This window comes from Xylaria bambusicola, assembly GCF_022495145.1.
Source record: "Xylaria bambusicola strain CBS 139988 unplaced genomic scaffold F5B22scaffold_6, whole genome shotgun sequence".
Taxonomy (NCBI): Eukaryota; Fungi; Ascomycota; class Sordariomycetes; order Xylariales; family Xylariaceae; genus Xylaria; species Xylaria bambusicola.
Genome location: NW_025953559.1, coordinates 341,207 through 358,030, shown reverse-complemented (window position 1 = coordinate 358,030; position 16,824 = coordinate 341,207). Strand labels below are relative to the sequence as shown.

Here is a 16,824-nt window from a genome sequence, read left to right as displayed (position 1 = left end):
GAATCCTTCATGCCTTGAGCAACAACAATAGCAACATTCTGCCGCTGTACATCGTGCGCCGCCTCTTATCGTCACTTGTGCCCCTACTTACCACTTCCAGCCATACTCGAGGCGACCATTCTGGAAGCACGGCAAGCCCAGGATGCTCTCGCAACTAATCATATACGCGACTTAGCTTGTGGCAATGAATGCTAACACGTTCACGCAAGTGGAACGTCTCGTTCAGAGTCATCGCATACCAGGATTATTCTGGCTGCAAATTGCATTTTGATCTAGCTCCCTCCAACCCAAAAACTGTGAATGCAGCCTATCTTGCCAATATGAGGGATTTGATTTACACAGCATTGCTACTATGCGTGGACTACTTTACCATTGATATATATAAATATGTATGCTACCAGGCCCTGGCATTCTATAATGCGACCCCATAACACCAATCGGATCCAAGGTTGTTTGGCTCATCGTACTTTAATCAAGGTCAGGAACAGGTAGATGATCGACGAGCTTCAAGTTGAGTCCCTGTTTCTCAAGGGCCTCTTTGGCAAGCTTATCCCTCAAGTTTGCCGTCTCTTGATCAGTCGTCAATACGAAGTCATGCTTCAAAATCCAGCTGTTCTCGGGCACGCCGTACTTCTTCGCCGTGGCGCTATCTATCTTCTGCGGCTCTACGATGAGACTCTTCTTCACGCCGAACACGGCATCGGATGTCTCGTAGGGATCGCCGCGCATGTAGAGTGAGCTAGATGGCATAGAAAGTCAATCCTAGGGTGTCGCACGAGGCCGAGGCCTTCGATATTAGGTGGCCAACTCACGTAATCAAATGATCACAGCCCGTCTTCTCCATCATGAAGTGCAGATGCGCTGGTCTCCAAGGGTGTCGACCCAGTTTGAGCAGAAGCTTACCGACTGGTCCATCATGTGGGATGGGGTAGCTGACTGGCAGAATACACTTGAACCAGAAATCTCCGTTAGCGTCACTGATCATGACACAGCGCTCAGTCGGTTCGCTCCGGTCCGAGTGCTGAACATCATAGTGACCTGTACTGTCAGTCTCCCATATATCAATCTTTACACCTTCTATCGGCTTTCCTTCCGTGTCTTTTACCGTGCAGACGCACAGGAGCGGTTCTCCTTGGGGATCCGATGACATGTTCGCGCCATTCTCTAATGTCGGGGCGTCGTGCGTGTGGAACGGGCCTAGCACGGACCCCTCTGTCGTGTTCTGTGGTTTCGGGTGGTTGATACTGTCTACCAGGAGAGAGAGACCAAGGATGTCGGACAGAAGAATGAATTCCTACTCGGAGTGGCCTTGTTAGTCTCTTCCCATTGCGCACGTTACGCGCGTCGGATCCAACCTGGGCATTGATAGCACTGCCTATTGCAACTTACATGGCGGACATCACTGCTAATCTGACCGCACTGTACCAAGAAATTGAGCCCGGCCATCCACTCGTCCGTGCTAATGCGCGTCTCCCTGGCAAAGTCGTGGAGATGTGTGACCAAGCGCTCCATCACATACGTCAAGCGCCTGTCTTTACATTGCGAATTGATTTTAATTGTGTTTGGCGTGATATTGTCGATGGTCAAGTCCAGCAAAGCTGGTACCGATACCTTGTCTGCAGCCATGTTGCACTTTTCTGCGATGTGATCTGGCACGACCTGAATTGCCGATGTGGTGTATGACGTAGGAACCGAGTTGGGACAGATTGGAGCGGGTGTGGGCGAGAGCAAATAAAAACCGATCTAGTACGACGTGTACACTGAGATGGATGGGACGAGGGATTGCAGACGCGAAAACGAGGGGGTTTTTTATTAGGAGGTAGTAATTGCTTCTTATGCCCCCTCTCTCCTTTCTCTACCCATCTTGTAGCATTCGGACGACTTCTGACTCTTCGAACTTGAGCCTTGTTACCCACCCCTTACGAATTGAGCTCCCTTTAGGTAATTTCTCGGTCATCAAATTAGCGCCGATTTGGGGGCTCTCCTCGGAATCGGCAGTTGTTCTCAGGAATTAAGGAAATAGACTCAAGTCTCCAGGTGAATACAGTACGAACCACACCAGCTCGTCTGCTGCAGGGGAGAAGGTTATTCCGGGTCGGGTTTGTTGTGCATACCTGTGATATGAGAGACGGTCTGTGATGGCTTACCGGAAAGCTGTACCCTATTCTGATCTATATTCGTTGTTGCGATGCGAACCAATAACCAACTGTCCATCCCCGTGGTTCTGCGCATACGGTGTTCGGAATTATATGTTACGCATTCTCCGTCAGGTGATACTGCTTTTACTATGTTACAGATATGACATTGGTGGCGCCAATTCAGCCGCGAGCAAGAACGTGATTGTATACATGATAACTCCGAGACACGTAGGCGCCGAGGCTTCAAGGCCATCATCCTATGAAGAGGACACTGGGAGGTTATATCGAGACACGATGATGAGAAAAAAAGAAAACGTAGCTGCCCCCAGTCCTTCCTCACTACGGGTGCTGTCGAGACCTTGAACGACACGTAAGAAGGTTAGTACAGGATCTATTCATGTCATCTTGTAAATCTAGGCTCCTCGAGATAATAGGGCCCTGTGAAAGTACTGTCTGGACCTCTTCGTGCCATCAATGCAAGCTGAGTGCTCGAGCACCATACCAGACCAGGCCAATTGTACCCATTCTTATCATCACGCAGCAGACCTGCCTCTCCGATCACTGTGAGCACTGCAATTATAAATCTGATGATCCTCATGCGATGACTGAGGGGAAACTCATCGCGGGGTAGAGTGCTGTGTCCGAGCGGATCTAGGGCCCGAACGGCGCGGGGTAGGAGGGGCAGATGCAGGGGGTTTTACAGTTGTCTTTTAAACCATATTGCGTATACACATTGAGTATTTCATTACTTGGGTACGGAATGGCTTGGCTTGCGCAAGGTAGAGATACAATACAAAGGTATGGAATTGGAGGCAATCACTAAATACGCTATCAGATTCGAATTATGGTTATTGCTATTTTGTATATAAGTGTAATGACTAAGCAAACAATAACTATGCTGTCTGCGTAGATATCTAATTCAAACAGATTTTCTCCACTGCTTCTTCTATATCGAACAATGCTATAACTCGTCGCGATGAGTAGAACCCCATTTTAAAAATAAGCCTTTAGAGCCTGCTACCGGAGAGAAGGTAATTGAGAGAACTGCTTACTATGTGACCACAAATGTGCGGCGACTTGGAGCACGCTCTATTGATTCTACTAGCTCGTTGAACGAAGGTAGGGTAGGCGGTACGGGCAATGGGGGACCGGGAAGAATGGGAGTGCTTACAGCGGAATCACGCGGCAGGGCTAGAGTTGAGAATTCTCGAAACATTGAAAACGATGGGAGAGCGGAAGGAGGTGGTGGGCAGCGTTTGAACGCGGTGAAAGGGGCAGTCGGCTTACAAGAGAATGTGAATGAGGGGATCGATGGTGGCGCCAAATACGTTGGCGACTTGAATGATCGCTCCAAAGGTTTACTCTGCGCATTGCGGGTTCTCAAAGCTTCGCTCTGCTGGTATACCGGCGCCGACACTTCCCGAGATACATCTTCATCTGCTTCGGTCACCACGATCGTAGGAATAGCCCCTGTAGATCCTTGGACTATCTCGTTCTTACTGATCATCGATGAGGCGAGACTCAGACTTTCGAAAGCAAGATGTTGGAGAACATTCTCATCTTCAGTTACCGCTGTAGGAGATGACACGGGCACAGATAAGTCTAAATTCTGCACTGACAGCTCTTGAATACGAGCTGATCTTCTCGGCAACGAGTATGATTCAACCGTGGCCTTCAAGCTTGACTTATATGCGTCGCTGCTGTTTTTCTTGTTCAGCCGAGGACGTTTTGAGAGCTTCTCCGCAGTTGAGGGGTTCGAGCCTCTTTTTTTATGACCAGCGACTGGCTTGGTGGTATGCTTACCTGGTGTATCGCGCTTTTTGGCTGTTTTTCTTACCGTCGCATTTCCTGCGGCTGCATCGCGGAACACAAAGGTGTTAGAAAGTCTAAGCACTGCCTCTCGAATGGCTCTTTTGGGTTTGGGAGAGTTTCTGGCTTGCGGCATCTTCCTTTTCTTTTAGTGACAGCTGACACCGGTATGCTTATCAATTCGGAGTGGGAGGTGGAGGGAAATGGTTAAGCAAAAACTGCCCAGTTTCTCCTTTCTTCGTATTAATAGGCCGAGAAAAACCAAACTATGTCCTTTGACCCATGTACAACCTACAAACAAGCACATTGTTTAAGTAGGTAAAAGAGTTTGAATGATGATTGTGTATGTGTGATCCCTTTGTTGCAGCCTCTACAGTTGATACTTTTGAGTTTAACAACCAACAAAAGGCGGCCCATTACGTTGAGACAATTGTAGAGCTCCTTGGGGTTCATCTCCTGGCTAGGTTTAGAACGCCATTGAATTTTGCAAAATCGAACGAGACAGACGATAAATAGAGTATCACATATAAAATGTGCGATATATTGTCGTAGATTCTCGCGTTAAATATACATTATATCATTACTACGCGAGCCAAGTCTTATCATACATCTAGTGGTATCTAATATGCCCAATTTCAAACGCTTTTATATACAATCATTTAGCTAATTCTTATTCCCGCTGCGTGACAGAGACCGTGAAGTTCTTTGAGACCATTATGCCACCCATTTGCTGACTAGTATCGTATGGCACGGGCTCAACTAACGCATGCTCTGAGCCGCTAGTCGACTCACTGTCTCGATCTATACTCTTCCCCAGCATCCGATCTCCTCGACTATTCTTAGTTGAAACCTGCACCCGGCGCTCGGTTCCGTGAGGGATATCGTTTAATTCAAACGGGTCTGCTTTGGTCGTTTCTAGCGGGGTGAAATTACGCTTTCCTGGATCCACGCGGCGTGCGAAACTTGAGGCGTAGGTGTGCGAACGATGTGGTCCGCCGTGAGGGGTAGAGGCATTGCGGCCTTTACTGCCAGGCCATACTTTAGAGAGGAATGAGTAGAGCATCGGAAGGCTGACGCAGATGATTGTCAAAGGAGGTTCCAAGAATGCGAGAAACGTAGACGGAACGCTGTGAAATGAGAAGTCGTTGTGATAGTTGATCGTGACGATATACGCGAGACGGACCACTGAGGCTGCTGTCACACTTCGATACCATCAGTCAAGAACTCAGGGGTTAGTATGAGGAATCTCTTTCATAGATACGTACCTTAAACCTGCCGCAAATAACCAAGAAAGTCGGAGCTTTTGAGTACGTTCCATCTTCAATCTCCAGATGACAGGTAAAGGCACAACTAGCACCAGCAGATCGGTGAAGATTGACCAGACGCAAACGGCTACATATAATGGTTGCTATACGTCGATCATCAGAAAGAGTTTGCAAGAAGGCTATGCAAGATTGGAGAGCTGTCGTGAGAGGATTGAAGCAGCCAGACGTGCACGTACGCGGTCACCACAAGTTTCAAGTCCGTCCCATTCCCACATTTTACTAAGGGGTCGGCAGAACAGAAACTGCCATAGAATCAAGCCAATAGTTCCCAACGACACTGCGAGTAAACACCATTTCGTTATTTTAGCGACGGATTTTTGGCTGAATAGCTTCAAATAAAAGAATAGAGCACTGATTTTGCCCAGGTTCAAGCTAATGATGTGAAAGAGCTCGAAGCTAAAGAGAATCTAGCACCGGAATGAGCTTCATAAGTTCTGTTTGTGCACTGCGGAGAGCGGCCACATTTAACGCTGGCGAGCCGGGAATGACGCACCTTGGGTATCGAAAACTGATTTGGCGCAGGGACCGTTGGCGCGTGATGTCCCAGGCCACCAAATACCACTTCACATCAAGCGTTAGAACATCGACTGGTCCGGTGGTGGTTGGCTCAAAATCATGGTAGACGTACAAAGTGCAAACAAGACCGTTTGTCCAAATGAGAAGACCGAGGCAGCGAAAACAAATGTATCGTCCCAGCCAAGTTTCAAAGCAATCCAGAAGCGTGATACTACACGCAGCACGAGTGTGACCAGCACGAGGAATGCGATGATAACGCTTGCAACAAACAGTCTGAATGATAACTCAACTGGCTCAACGGTCACGTACGTCGGCCCCGGCGGCGGTCGCGGCAACGGCGACTCGGTGGGGAGGGCGGTAGCGGGGAGCATCGTGAGGAGGAAGCCGGATCCTGACTACTCCAACGGGGAGGCAAGCCTACGTTCCCATCGATTGACAGCTTGACGTTCTTGGCGGCACTGTTCCCCCCCCTTCGCACAGACAGTATGAGAGAACAAGACCAACAATGTCGAAGTAATGAAATGAAATATGAGACCTTGGGCGCCTCTGGCGGTCGGGGACTGCTGACTACATATGTTCCAAAGCACTACACTAAGACATGAACGCCCTGGCGGCCTAGACGCCACAGACAGCATGGGCGGTGCCAAGTCACTTGCAGAAGGCGTACATGGGGAGAGACCATAGCGGCTGTCTACAACAATGTACTGTCCTCTAGACAGAGGATAGATCGACTAGAATGGTAAGGATCCGATCTTCAATGCCTCGGTGTGTGCGTGCGCTACTGATGGCCATTCACACTACCATGTCTGTCTATATACGCGCCCACGTGCGTGAGTTTTCGGGGTCCGTAGAACCCACCTACTAAAGCCCACGATCATCTCCTTAAGCAGGGCAGAGGGTTGACTCTTTCCTCTGCGATGTAGATCAAGGTACCTCTGGTGTGTGACTCGTTGAATATCCACGACAAGGATCTCTATATCATATAGGCCGGTTCGTATGCAATAGCGGGAGGGCGGGATACCACTCGAGCGTCCCCGACTCGCATCTTAACTACGTAGTTTGAGATTTATGCTTCATGCTGGCCACTACCCTTGCACCACTCAGATCCCCCCATGCTATCATACGTACCATAATAATGCTACATGCCATGTATGGTAAGCTCAGCTCAGCTCACTGGCCAGTGACACAAAGGTGTCTGTTCTTTAACATCAACAACTTACACTACAAATTCGACAGGGCGTAGTGAGAAGCCCAAATTTGGTACCTACACTACTAGTACGGAGGTCGAGGTCGAGGTCATATATGTCCATCACCCTTAATATTAGCCTGCCATGCCCAGCCTGATGTATATTTGCAACCCAAACCTACGTACGTGTATGGTGATACATTAGTCTAGAGACCAACTAATGCACGATTGGGGTCAGCACTAACCATCCCTGTTGGAATGCATTCCTTCGGGCGATTTCGTTATCTTAAATTTCCGGGCGCGCTCTCAATGAAGAAAGTCTACAGCCTGTAGATTCGCACGCAAAGATGATCAGTGTTAGCGCGACCTTAAGATGCCTAACAGCTGTACACGCATATTATGATAGTAATATTGCCATCTATGTATAAGATATGCAGTACGATAGTGGGCAACAGTCGAGACATTGAAGTCCCGAGCAGTTGATTACCTAACTAGCTTCTTTCGATAGCCCATGAGTTGCAGATAATTAGCAACCTTATATGCAGAAAAGGACTCTACGAACAATATTCAAAGATCTTTAGTATTTGAAAATCTACGAAAACATTTCCTTCCCCGAGTCGAGCGTTTTACGATCTTACTAAGAAGCTGGCGACTCACAGTAGTATAACTCAATTTAAGACAGCGCTGCTTATTTGCGACAAATATTACAAATGTACTTAATGATACTTGGCTTAAGTACGCAAAGGGAAGGGAAGCAGGGATTTTTGCCTTACCTACGAAGATCTTAAATAGAGCTAAAGCCATTAATCTAGCCGCTGTTGCCGAAAACTTTACTTACAAACAGCTCTCTCGGGCTTTAAATCACATTACCCAAAACTACCTCGACGGCAAGTATACTAAACTCAAGCTGCGCTTCAATGTATATATCTGCTTTATCGCGTTCAAGCCTTGTGCCCTTTGATAGCAATCTCCAGCGGTATGCTTAACTATTAAACGATGGAAGCAACAACCATCATTTGAAGCAAGCTGTCGCGACTGAAACGATTCGATGGCTGACAAGGGACTAGGGCGCTACTTCAGCAGTTGGTGTCGTAACTGCACAACTCCCCACGAGAGATAGCCTAAGGTCATTACATGTTACAGATAAGTGCATGGCAAGTCCCAGCTGCTTGAAACCACTTAGTTGAGGTGTTGCTAGTACAGTTCCCAAGAGTATTTCTATACTTAAGTAGACAATCCACTATTCTAGCGTCCAAATAACTTACGCGAAACCCCCAAGTGCTTACTAGGTATGGTTGGCGGTTTTCCAACAAAGGAAAGCTGGACGTGCCCAGAGAGCCAAGATTTGCAAGGCACGCCACTAGTGAGAACTACCGGCGTACTATAATGCCGGAACAGTAACATCCCACGCGGGCTTGCGTGCTGTGATGGCATCTAGCGCAGCTCCAGTATTCCACGAAACATCTTTTGACGTAAACGCTGAGAAGCCTTAAGATTACAATGAAATTTGACGACTGCGCACGTCAGAGAATTGCAAGCTGTAATCTTACCCCTTGAAGCTTAGGTTCATCCTATTATCGGGAAGAAATCTATTGAACTTGGCGTTCCGAAGGTGAAGGCAAATCCGGGTCGCTACTTGGGACGACATCAATATACGTACATGTGTGTCTGTCAGACAAGAAACTAGGACAAGCTCTCCCAGTCCTTACAATATAATACCTTGACAAGAATCATCATTACAGATTAGCAATCATAGACCCTTCGAAACCTGGTGACTCCAGGACTATGGTTACAGTTACTGGGCCCCTGACCTAGACTCTTAATTTGGTATCCGCCCGTAGAACATGGGGGACCGAACAAACGGATCAAGCAGCAAGGATTGCTCTAACCTCCACCTCACCAACGACATGGTCTTACCCCGGATTGTCTACATTCCACCGGCAAATTTTGTTGGTCCTTATTGCTTTCCTTCAATTTGATTGATATGGTGAAACTATCTGGTAGTTGAGCATGTTCTGATACCACTTCGACAGGTCAACCTCAGGCTAGGTTGGAATGGTCTACCTAGTTGGGCCAAGTATGTGAGAGACGCTATCATGACTGTCCTAGCTACGTGTGAGCATTTTACGTAGTCCTTCTACTTCTTTTATAAAGACTAATCAAATGAACTCTACCCGCATGAGCCATTAGAGTGTTATGCCAATCGCATATAGTATTTAGTAGCTCCGATCATGAATGGAGAGAGAGTTCAAAGCCCATCTTAAACGTATAGTTACATGCAAGTCGTGGCAGGCCCTTCCAGGAGCAGAACAGTGATTCACATAGTTCGCGGTTCAAAGAGAAGAATGTTCCGGTGTCAAACAACTATGTACATATTGCTGATGATTATTATTTTGAGACACAGTTGTTTTTGATCAAATCTATCTATGTTACCGTAATCATATCATCCTCAGCGTGTTCTCTTACTATTTTATACAAGGTCTATTCCGGCAACCCCTGTGAACTGATGTGCAACTATGAGCAGGTAAGCTTGAGTTCGTCTAGCCCAGACATAGATACTTCATAGTCCATATGACAATAGCCTTGAGGTAGTCTATAATTATTCAGTTGCACGGCTCGCATCACCTTGTACTTCTATTTGTTGTAATGAGAACTACAGCATAGAGGCTCCCAGAATAAAGCCGTAGCATGGATTTGAGGCCTTGGAGACACGTCGTGCAATCATTAATTATCTGTCAATCTTATAATGCCAATATGTCTCATGTTTGCGAGAGCTGAGTACCTTCATGTGGCACAATCTCGTATATCACTCGTCGCTCCAGTTCAGCACGTTGAGCTCCCACATTTTCCCCTAAGATCGCTTACTCTCATCAGTCCCAAATTACAAACGCATCAACTAAAGAACCCCTCGCATCCAGCCTAGTTGTTTCGTTTAGAATTCACAAGACTCTTACCTCTCTTGGTAAGTGTTATGAGGAAATTGTGATCACTGGGTATCCCAGCAAAGGCAAAACCGTTTACTTGAAATATCATGAAAGTATGCTGCTTATCCAAATGCTAAATTCTTGAATAACTTAATTGTCACTCAGCTTCATGGCTAGTAATAGTGCAAAGATCATCTTCTATTTGAAAACGAGACCTGACCTACTATCACCCTGGAGAGCCCTGAGACATATCCATTTTTCCGACGTCGTTAACGTAGTTCTGCTGTAGTGAGACAAGCTCGAATTTAAGATCGTAATCCCAATGGCGGACTGTCACAATCTTGAGGGTGGCGATCCTGCACCCATGCCTATAGAACGACCGCCACTATCTGGAGTATTCCTCCCCGTGATAATTTCAGCGGTATATCATGACGGTCACTGATTTGGCGCTCACCAAGGTCTTTAATAGCCCAGTCTTTGCAGCTTCGCTCCAACCCCCGTCAACCAAAAACAGTAGCGTTTCTGATCCAAAATATTCCACTTCCCAACTAAATAATATCGCTATCTTAATCATGCAATAACCCCCTGCTTGATCAGAAAACTTTAACTTTCTACTTCATGTCTTAAACCCATGTGCAACACGTTGTGGCATACTACGTATCCCGGCTGATAGAGAGAGATTGACAAGTTCAATTCGTGTGTAATCACTTGATAGGTAGTGAAAGGGGTAGAATAGGATCTCCATAGCCAAATGAGATAGCTTCCGCGTAAGTAGTTCTGGTTTTATCGTAACACCATCCAGAAGTAGAAAATCCTTCCGTCTAGATATGCAAACCGCATCTAGCATCGGCTTGGACTTTTCAATGTGTTTTCAGTATATAGCAACGTTACTACGCTATAATAAGACTGAAGGTGACACAATTCACGTGTAATCTCTTGTAGTTGAAAGGTATTCATCTTAGCTTCCGGGCTGGTGCCGACATGAACCCGAAGCAGGATCGTAATATTATGCTCATCATGATCGTGGCGTTCGTCCTCCTCATGGGATCAAATAATGCTACAAGATAATTAAATAACAAAGCCACGAATGGATCATATATAAATAAACTGATGTGAGATTTCACATAAACAAGCCGTGGCTGTGTGCCTGCCAAGTCAAAACTTGTTTTATCTAATGCCCCGATGAGCAGGATTGAAATTGCCTATATAGGAAGGAGGTGGATTCGAAGGGATCTACGAAGGACGAGCAAATGCGCGAAGACGGGTGAAAAGGTAGTGATCTGCACCGCATATTGAATCTCGTGAGGCTTCAAGACATATCACCTGTAGCACAAAATCCTGAGCACGTTGTCATCATGGCCATAGTACACGTGGAAAGAGAAATAGTTATAAGAATGAATGCCTACGGCCAACCCATCAGATCGGAGTTGAAAGGCGCACTTGACCATTTACCTCGCCTCCCATCAAGCCATCAATCGAAACCCTCGTGATACTATCACCATGTATCTAAAGTCGCTCCTGTATTGGAGTGCTCTAGCCTCCCTTGCTGCGGCGAGGTCAGTGCCTAAGAGGAATGGGCCAGCACCGCTTATGCGGGCAAGCGACGAACATCGAGTTCCGGGGATGTATATTGTCAAGATGAAGGACGGTTTCGTCGCGGCAGATGCAGACCGTACATTGACTACTCATATGAGCAGTGCCAAGCACATGTATGGCGCAACGAGCTTCAAAGGTTTCGCTAGTGCACTCGACGACGCAGCGCTTGAATCATTAAGGGCCAACCCTCATGTATGATAGCCGAGGAGTCATGGTTCCAGTGCGACACTGATAAGTGGTATAGGTCGAATATGTGCAAGAAGACTCGAAGGTTCACCTGTATGATTATACCACTCAGGTTAGTTCTCTGGAGTCATTTATTTCCACTTTAGGCATGTTTCGGGTCACATTGCTCCTGCATAACTCTCGAAACATGAGCTGAATCCCTTCTCCATCTGGCAATTACTGACTGCAGTGCGTTCAATTAGGAGAATGCGCCCTACGGCATTGCCCGGATATCTCATCGCAATAATGGAGACAATAACTACGTTCGCGACTCGTCAGACGGCGAAGGGACCTGCGTTTACGTGATCGACACTGGAATCAATGTTGACCACCCAGATTTTGGCGGTCGAGCATCTTGGGGGGCCAATTTCGCCGACGATGAGAATATCGACGGCGCAGGTCAGTATGTAACCACTGGAGTCATTTTCTTTCTGTTTTTGGTTACTCCTGGCGGTCATAGTTGACTACTAGGGACACAAGTGTGTCTCGGGAGTATGCAGAACTTCCAAAGCTTTTCTCCGAAAGAGTAATCACTAACTCCAGAGGTTATAGTGGAACCTTCGTCGCAGGCATCGTGGGCTCAAACTCCTACGGTGTGGCCAAGAAGACGCAACTGCTTGCCGTCAAAGTATTCAAGAATGACGGTACAACAGATGGCAACAGCATCATTGCAGCGATCGACTGGGTTGCGCAAGATGCACCGAGCAGGGGCTGTCCTAAGGGCACCGTCGCCAACCTGTCGCTTGGTGGTGGGAGGAATCAAGCCAGCAACGATGCCGTAGCTGCTCTCGTGAATGCAGGCAGTAAGTAATATCCGCACGTTGGTCCTAATTTTGAGTGCTCTGCAGGAGTTGCCGACGGGATAATGTTCGAGGCCTTTCAGTTGGTGCCAAAACATGGTGACCGTAGCTGACCCAAAGGTTCTGTAGCATTCGTCGCGGTCGCGTCAGGCAACGACAATGCAGATGCTGAGAACACCTCGCCCGCCTCCGAGCCGTCTGTCTGCACTGTCTCCGCAAGCGACGAGAATGACGCGAAGGCAAGTTATAGCAACTACGGTGCTGTGGTTGACATCTGGGCGCCGGGTAACGATATCGAGAGCACCTCGTACCAAGGTGGATCAGTAAGTTGATTGCCCCCTTTTGTGACTGTGCGAAGGGTGCTCTACGAATGAGAAAAACAAGACTCGCTTCGGTGCGATTCATACTAACGAGTCATCTGCATCCAGACTACAGCCTCAGGCACGTCGGCAGCTAGCCCCATTGTTGCAGGCCTCGGTGCTTACTTGCTCGCTTTCGAGGGTTCACGAGACCCCGTGGCGCTTTGCGACCGCATCAAGGAGCTCTCAACACAAGGCAAAATTAGTGGTGTGGGAGAAGGCACCACCACTGCCCTAGCGTTCAACGGTAACCCCTCTGGATAATATGTGGTAAAGTAAGTAAGAATGACGATGCTGCGTTGCGGCTGTGTTATGTAGTTCTCGAAGCATGGCTGGATAATACCACATGGGCTGTAGGGCGAAAGTGGTGCTGCCTAGATACTCTGGCTGGAAATGATCTGCATTATGCTGTAAAATAGACGATGATACCATGGGCAGAAGCCATGAGGAGTAAAACACCCAAGCCAAATATCCTAACGAAAGAACATGGGGCCAATACTCAATGACCCCAACAAAGGCGCAACTAGAAGACACCGCCACGCGCTCTCCCTATTACTGCGCAGGGCCAATACCTGTGACTAGGCAAAAGTTGCCTAACCCACTAATTGTATCCGACGTAGGTTTTAAGTGGCTGCCACGCGAGAAAAAGGGTAGATGCGTCTGCATTGCATCCATCGAGATAGACTATTGTTTCATAGATGCTGGCTGCGCCTAGCGAGATGCCGTGCGACAACGGATCTTGAGCAAATCGTATGCGAGAATAACGCCGCATCATAACCCCAGCATATGACAACATGAGGGATGGGTGGGAAAGATTTCGGTCATCCGTTTGGATTGGGTGAGGCGACATCGTTCGTCCCCCCTGTGTGGTTTGACTGGTTCGCCAATATGTTTGGCATTGCCTAGATGCCACGTGATCCTTGACTTCCACCGTTGATTACACAGTTCATGCTTGATTATATGCGAAGTTACGGAAAAGCAAGTGTTTACAATTAAGAAAGACGGAACCTATTTTCCTGATGTGCAGGGGAAATGTTGATTCAATTGATTTGCCAGCCAGTGACATCTTTTTAACTTGTACGATATTTGATATGGGAAAGGGGTAATAAAGCACACGCATCCAGCCCGTTTAAGCCAAAATGAACGAAATGACAAAATATGAAAAAGGAAAAAGGGAAATGATTCCTTGCTCTTCATCCATGGGCTAAAGACCATGTACAATCCAAACATCTAGCTTCGTGCCATGTGTCAAAAAGGAAATAAGCCGCCATCGTAGATCTGGAGGAATTTGAGCGACGTGCCGTTGCCCCGTCTTGTTGTTCTGTCGATAATCTATCTCCCATTTTTGTCCAGTAATTTTGAGAGTGCCCGGACTGATGTCTATGAACTGGGATGGAGGAGAAATTTTAAGGGGTATAGCAAATAGCCGCCGATGATGGAAGAAAATGTGTTTTCCTGTACAGAATCGCTCGGGAAAGGGCAGAAAGTTTCCCTTTCTCAATTTCGAATGTGTTTGCTCCAACAGGTAGGGGTCAGAGAAATGATGTGGTACTCCATTCTCATATGAGCTGCTAGCATTTCATTCGAAGAATTGGACTGGCATAGAACGCATATAGCTCACCGTCTCCTGACTTTGATCGTTTCAGGGCGGCAGTGGCCACACAATTCGTGCCCACACTGCTGGCAGTGCAAGGTCACAGCGAGATTCCACGGCCCTTGGCCGCAATAGCACTGACCCTGTTAGCATCATCTTGAGATTCTTCGGGTTTGATGACCTTACGCAGTAGTATACTGTTCTATATGCCATTTTCCGAGGTGTTTAGCAACGGGCAAAGTTGGTTTCAAGATTGTTTTCTGGTCTTGTCTGAACTGATATCAGACTTATCGTCAAGTAGAAGCCCGTGGATGGCACAATCATCGATAGGAACGACTGGGAGGAACACACCATTTATACAGAGAATTAGGAGGCCATGCGTGGTAAATGATGGAAAATCTTTGGAAATGCATTTGTGGGCTTTTCGTCGTTGACTCGACGTGCTGTGAAAAGCAGTAAAAGGTAAAGTCGGATTACTGAAACTCCGGTCAAGTTTCAAGGCGTTAAGATTAATGGCTCGCCCTAAAGTTCAAGCACTGCCATCAAAGTTCGAATGACGGGATAGCTATGTTGTTCCATTCCTATCAACAATACCAAGAAGAGAGCTTTCTCCTCTTACGAGGCAATTAACGGAGATGGCCCCAGCTAATCTATTGGCCACGGCAGAACGGCAACGATAATGCGGAACACAATGAGCGTCGTCGAATGTGCGAGACCGGCGTACCGTGACTATGAATCGCCAGAGAGATAGTCGAAGCGGACATCATTGGTGATGAAAACGCTTCGCCGCACCCTTGGATTTCGGTCGACACAAATTTAACTGGATCAGGAGCGACATGATAGACGGACCATCGAAGCAGTATACACAAATTCATCATACACAGCCATCTCGGCCGAGAGCGTTGTTATTCGCCTGAATATCAGAGTGAAGCTGTCAGTTTCGAACAAGCTTGCTTCAGTTGCCATGACGTAGCCACAAATCTTTTAGTCTGAGACCTGATTCCGGCAAGAGTCACGGAATCGCATCGTATCTCAGATGGGCTATAGAGGGACAGGTATTTTGAAACCCCTCAGTGCCAGGATAGAGTGGCTGAATAACTACTAAATGCCCGATTGAAGTGATTTGATTATGGGTCGCCCTCGGCTGTGCCAGCTTGGTTTGCCTGTTTCTATAGGGATTCTAGGTCCCGCACCCCATTTTCTTTCTTGCGGCCCTTCTGAATACCGAGCTACTAAATGGGCAATTGCTATACTTTGCCTTACTTTCTTTCAATACTCTACCTACTTTTTGTCCGCGTAGTTTTTCTTCACGTGCAAGTGCGATCTCGGAGATGCGCGCGAACATTGTCCTATATTCCACATAGGAGCTAATTGCCCACTTGCGGCGCAGGAGTGCCACCTGACATATGCCCGACCATGGAATGGAGCTGTAAGTTATTACATAATCCACAATACCTAGTATATTGCCTCGTTTTCTTCTTCTCTGAGATGTGATGCTACCGAGACCTTTACTTCACATGGAATTTACAGCTCAAAAACATCTGAGTAGGGTTGGCAAATTGTGACGTGTGGCGCAGTGAAGGATTGAGTAATAGCACTCACATAGGCAAAGGATTACATCATGCTAATCCTATACTTTACACTGCCGGTATAATTTATAATATAGTCTGAATGCCATGTGCACGGCAATGCAAAAATAATTACCGCTTTCAACCAGCTGAATATATCTGCAGGCGATCTAAGCTCTGATCCTTCGCAAGGGCATACGACTCAGACAGGGGTGTGTATTATAGAGACCGACCTTCACTTCCAAGTCATTCACAGGATCAAGTTAAATTCTAGATAACAATTATGACCATTGCTCTTTTCCGGCTCTCTAAATGCTATGTCTCGATATTGACTTTAGGTAATCTCACCCAGTGATGATGAGTATAAGACAATGACAATCTAACCTTCAGCTTCCCGTATCATACGTCATCAGGAGCAAAATAGACATCTTAGAAAGACAATTCCCAATGAGCGCCAACTTTCAAGTTTATCAACCAGTTCCCCCCCCCCCTTCTTCCTTTACGCGCCCGAGCCATCGTGTATTAGTCTGGTTTACATTTTAGTGCCGAATGTATAGGTTGCGGTTTCGATTTTGTCAAGAGACTCACGGCACTTTTGACTCTGTTGCTATTTTTCGGGAGCGGCAATAGGACATCGATTGCACCGTCTATGTTGACAGATGTGACAGTCAGCATCGGTCGTGCAACTCCACGGGCCGTGGCCACATTCGCACTTTTCATGAATCAGTATAGGTAACGAGTTCGTTATTTAGGATTTACCCTTACACAGAAGAAGTTCATGTCG

General features: G+C 47.1%; 4 protein-coding genes across 4 annotated transcripts; 1 reads left to right on the top strand and 3 right to left on the bottom strand.

Annotated features, from left to right (window-relative positions):
- Positions 1–449: 449 nt before the first annotated feature.
- On the bottom strand, positions 450–1,818 carry F5B22DRAFT_460427 (dioxygenase). Its single transcript, XM_047972053.1, has 3 exons — positions 1,390–1,818; positions 813–1,294; positions 450–739 (listed from the first exon to the last, which is right to left on the bottom strand). Exons 1-3 carry the CDS (start codon positions 1,624–1,626, stop codon positions 469–471), a joined length of 990 nt encoding a protein of 329 aa, XP_047834142.1. The 5' UTR covers positions 1,627–1,818; the 3' UTR covers positions 450–468.
- A 1,244-nt stretch (positions 1,819–3,062) lies between these two features.
- F5B22DRAFT_592901 (uncharacterized protein) lies at positions 3,063–4,385 on the bottom strand. Its single transcript, XM_047973965.1, has one exon. It carries the CDS (start codon positions 4,081–4,083, stop codon positions 3,190–3,192), a length of 894 nt encoding a protein of 297 aa, XP_047834141.1. The 5' UTR covers positions 4,084–4,385; the 3' UTR covers positions 3,063–3,189.
- An 82-nt stretch (positions 4,386–4,467) lies between these two features.
- F5B22DRAFT_592897 (uncharacterized protein) lies at positions 4,468–6,650 on the bottom strand. Its single transcript, XM_047973964.1, has 5 exons — positions 5,901–6,650; positions 5,766–5,833; positions 5,449–5,679; positions 5,213–5,355; positions 4,468–5,149 (listed from the first exon to the last, which is right to left on the bottom strand). The coding sequence occupies exons 1-5, from the start codon at positions 6,157–6,159 to the stop codon at positions 4,618–4,620; spliced, it is 1,233 nt and encodes a 410-aa protein (XP_047834140.1). The 5' UTR covers positions 6,160–6,650; the 3' UTR covers positions 4,468–4,617.
- Positions 6,651–11,398: 4,748 nt separating this feature from the next.
- F5B22DRAFT_660487 (peptidase S8/S53 domain-containing protein) lies at positions 11,399–13,395 on the top strand (the record flags this gene model as incomplete). The annotated part of the gene is made up of 6 exons (XM_047980296.1): positions 11,399–11,686; positions 11,739–11,792; positions 11,923–12,122; positions 12,272–12,522; positions 12,649–12,842; positions 12,948–13,395. 6 exons carry the CDS (start codon positions 11,399–11,401, stop codon positions 13,140–13,142), a joined length of 1,182 nt encoding a protein of 393 aa, XP_047834139.1. The 3' UTR covers positions 13,143–13,395.
- Between the last annotated feature and the right edge of the window lie 3,429 nt (positions 13,396–16,824).

Excerpts from the sequence above, each read along its gene's own strand:
- F5B22DRAFT_592897 (XM_047973964.1), bottom strand. The coding sequence starts at position 6,159 with ATGCTCCCCGCTACCGCCCTCCCCACCGAGTCGCCGTTGCCGCGACCG. Across the intron at positions 5,834-5,900 it reads AACGGTCTTGTTTGCACTTT|TGGTATTTGGTGGCCTGGGA; the intron begins GTACGTCTACCA and ends CTTGATGTGAAG. Across the intron at positions 5,150-5,212 it reads TTATTTGCGGCAGGTTTAAG|TGTGACAGCAGCCTCAGTGG; the intron begins GTACGTATCTAT and ends ATGGTATCGAAG.
- F5B22DRAFT_460427 (XM_047972053.1), bottom strand. The coding sequence starts at position 1,626 with ATGGCTGCAGACAAGGTATCGGTACCAGCTTTGCTGGACTTGACCATC. Across the intron at positions 1,295-1,389 it reads TTAGCAGTGATGTCCGCCAT|GAATTCATTCTTCTGTCCGA; the intron begins GTAAGTTGCAAT and ends CACTCCGAGTAG. Across the intron at positions 740-812 it reads GGCTGTGATCATTTGATTAC|CTCACTCTACATGCGCGGCG; the intron begins GTGAGTTGGCCA and ends TATGCCATCTAG.
- F5B22DRAFT_592901 (XM_047973965.1), bottom strand. The coding sequence starts at position 4,083 with ATGCCGCAAGCCAGAAACTCTCCCAAACCCAAAAGAGCCATTCGAGAG.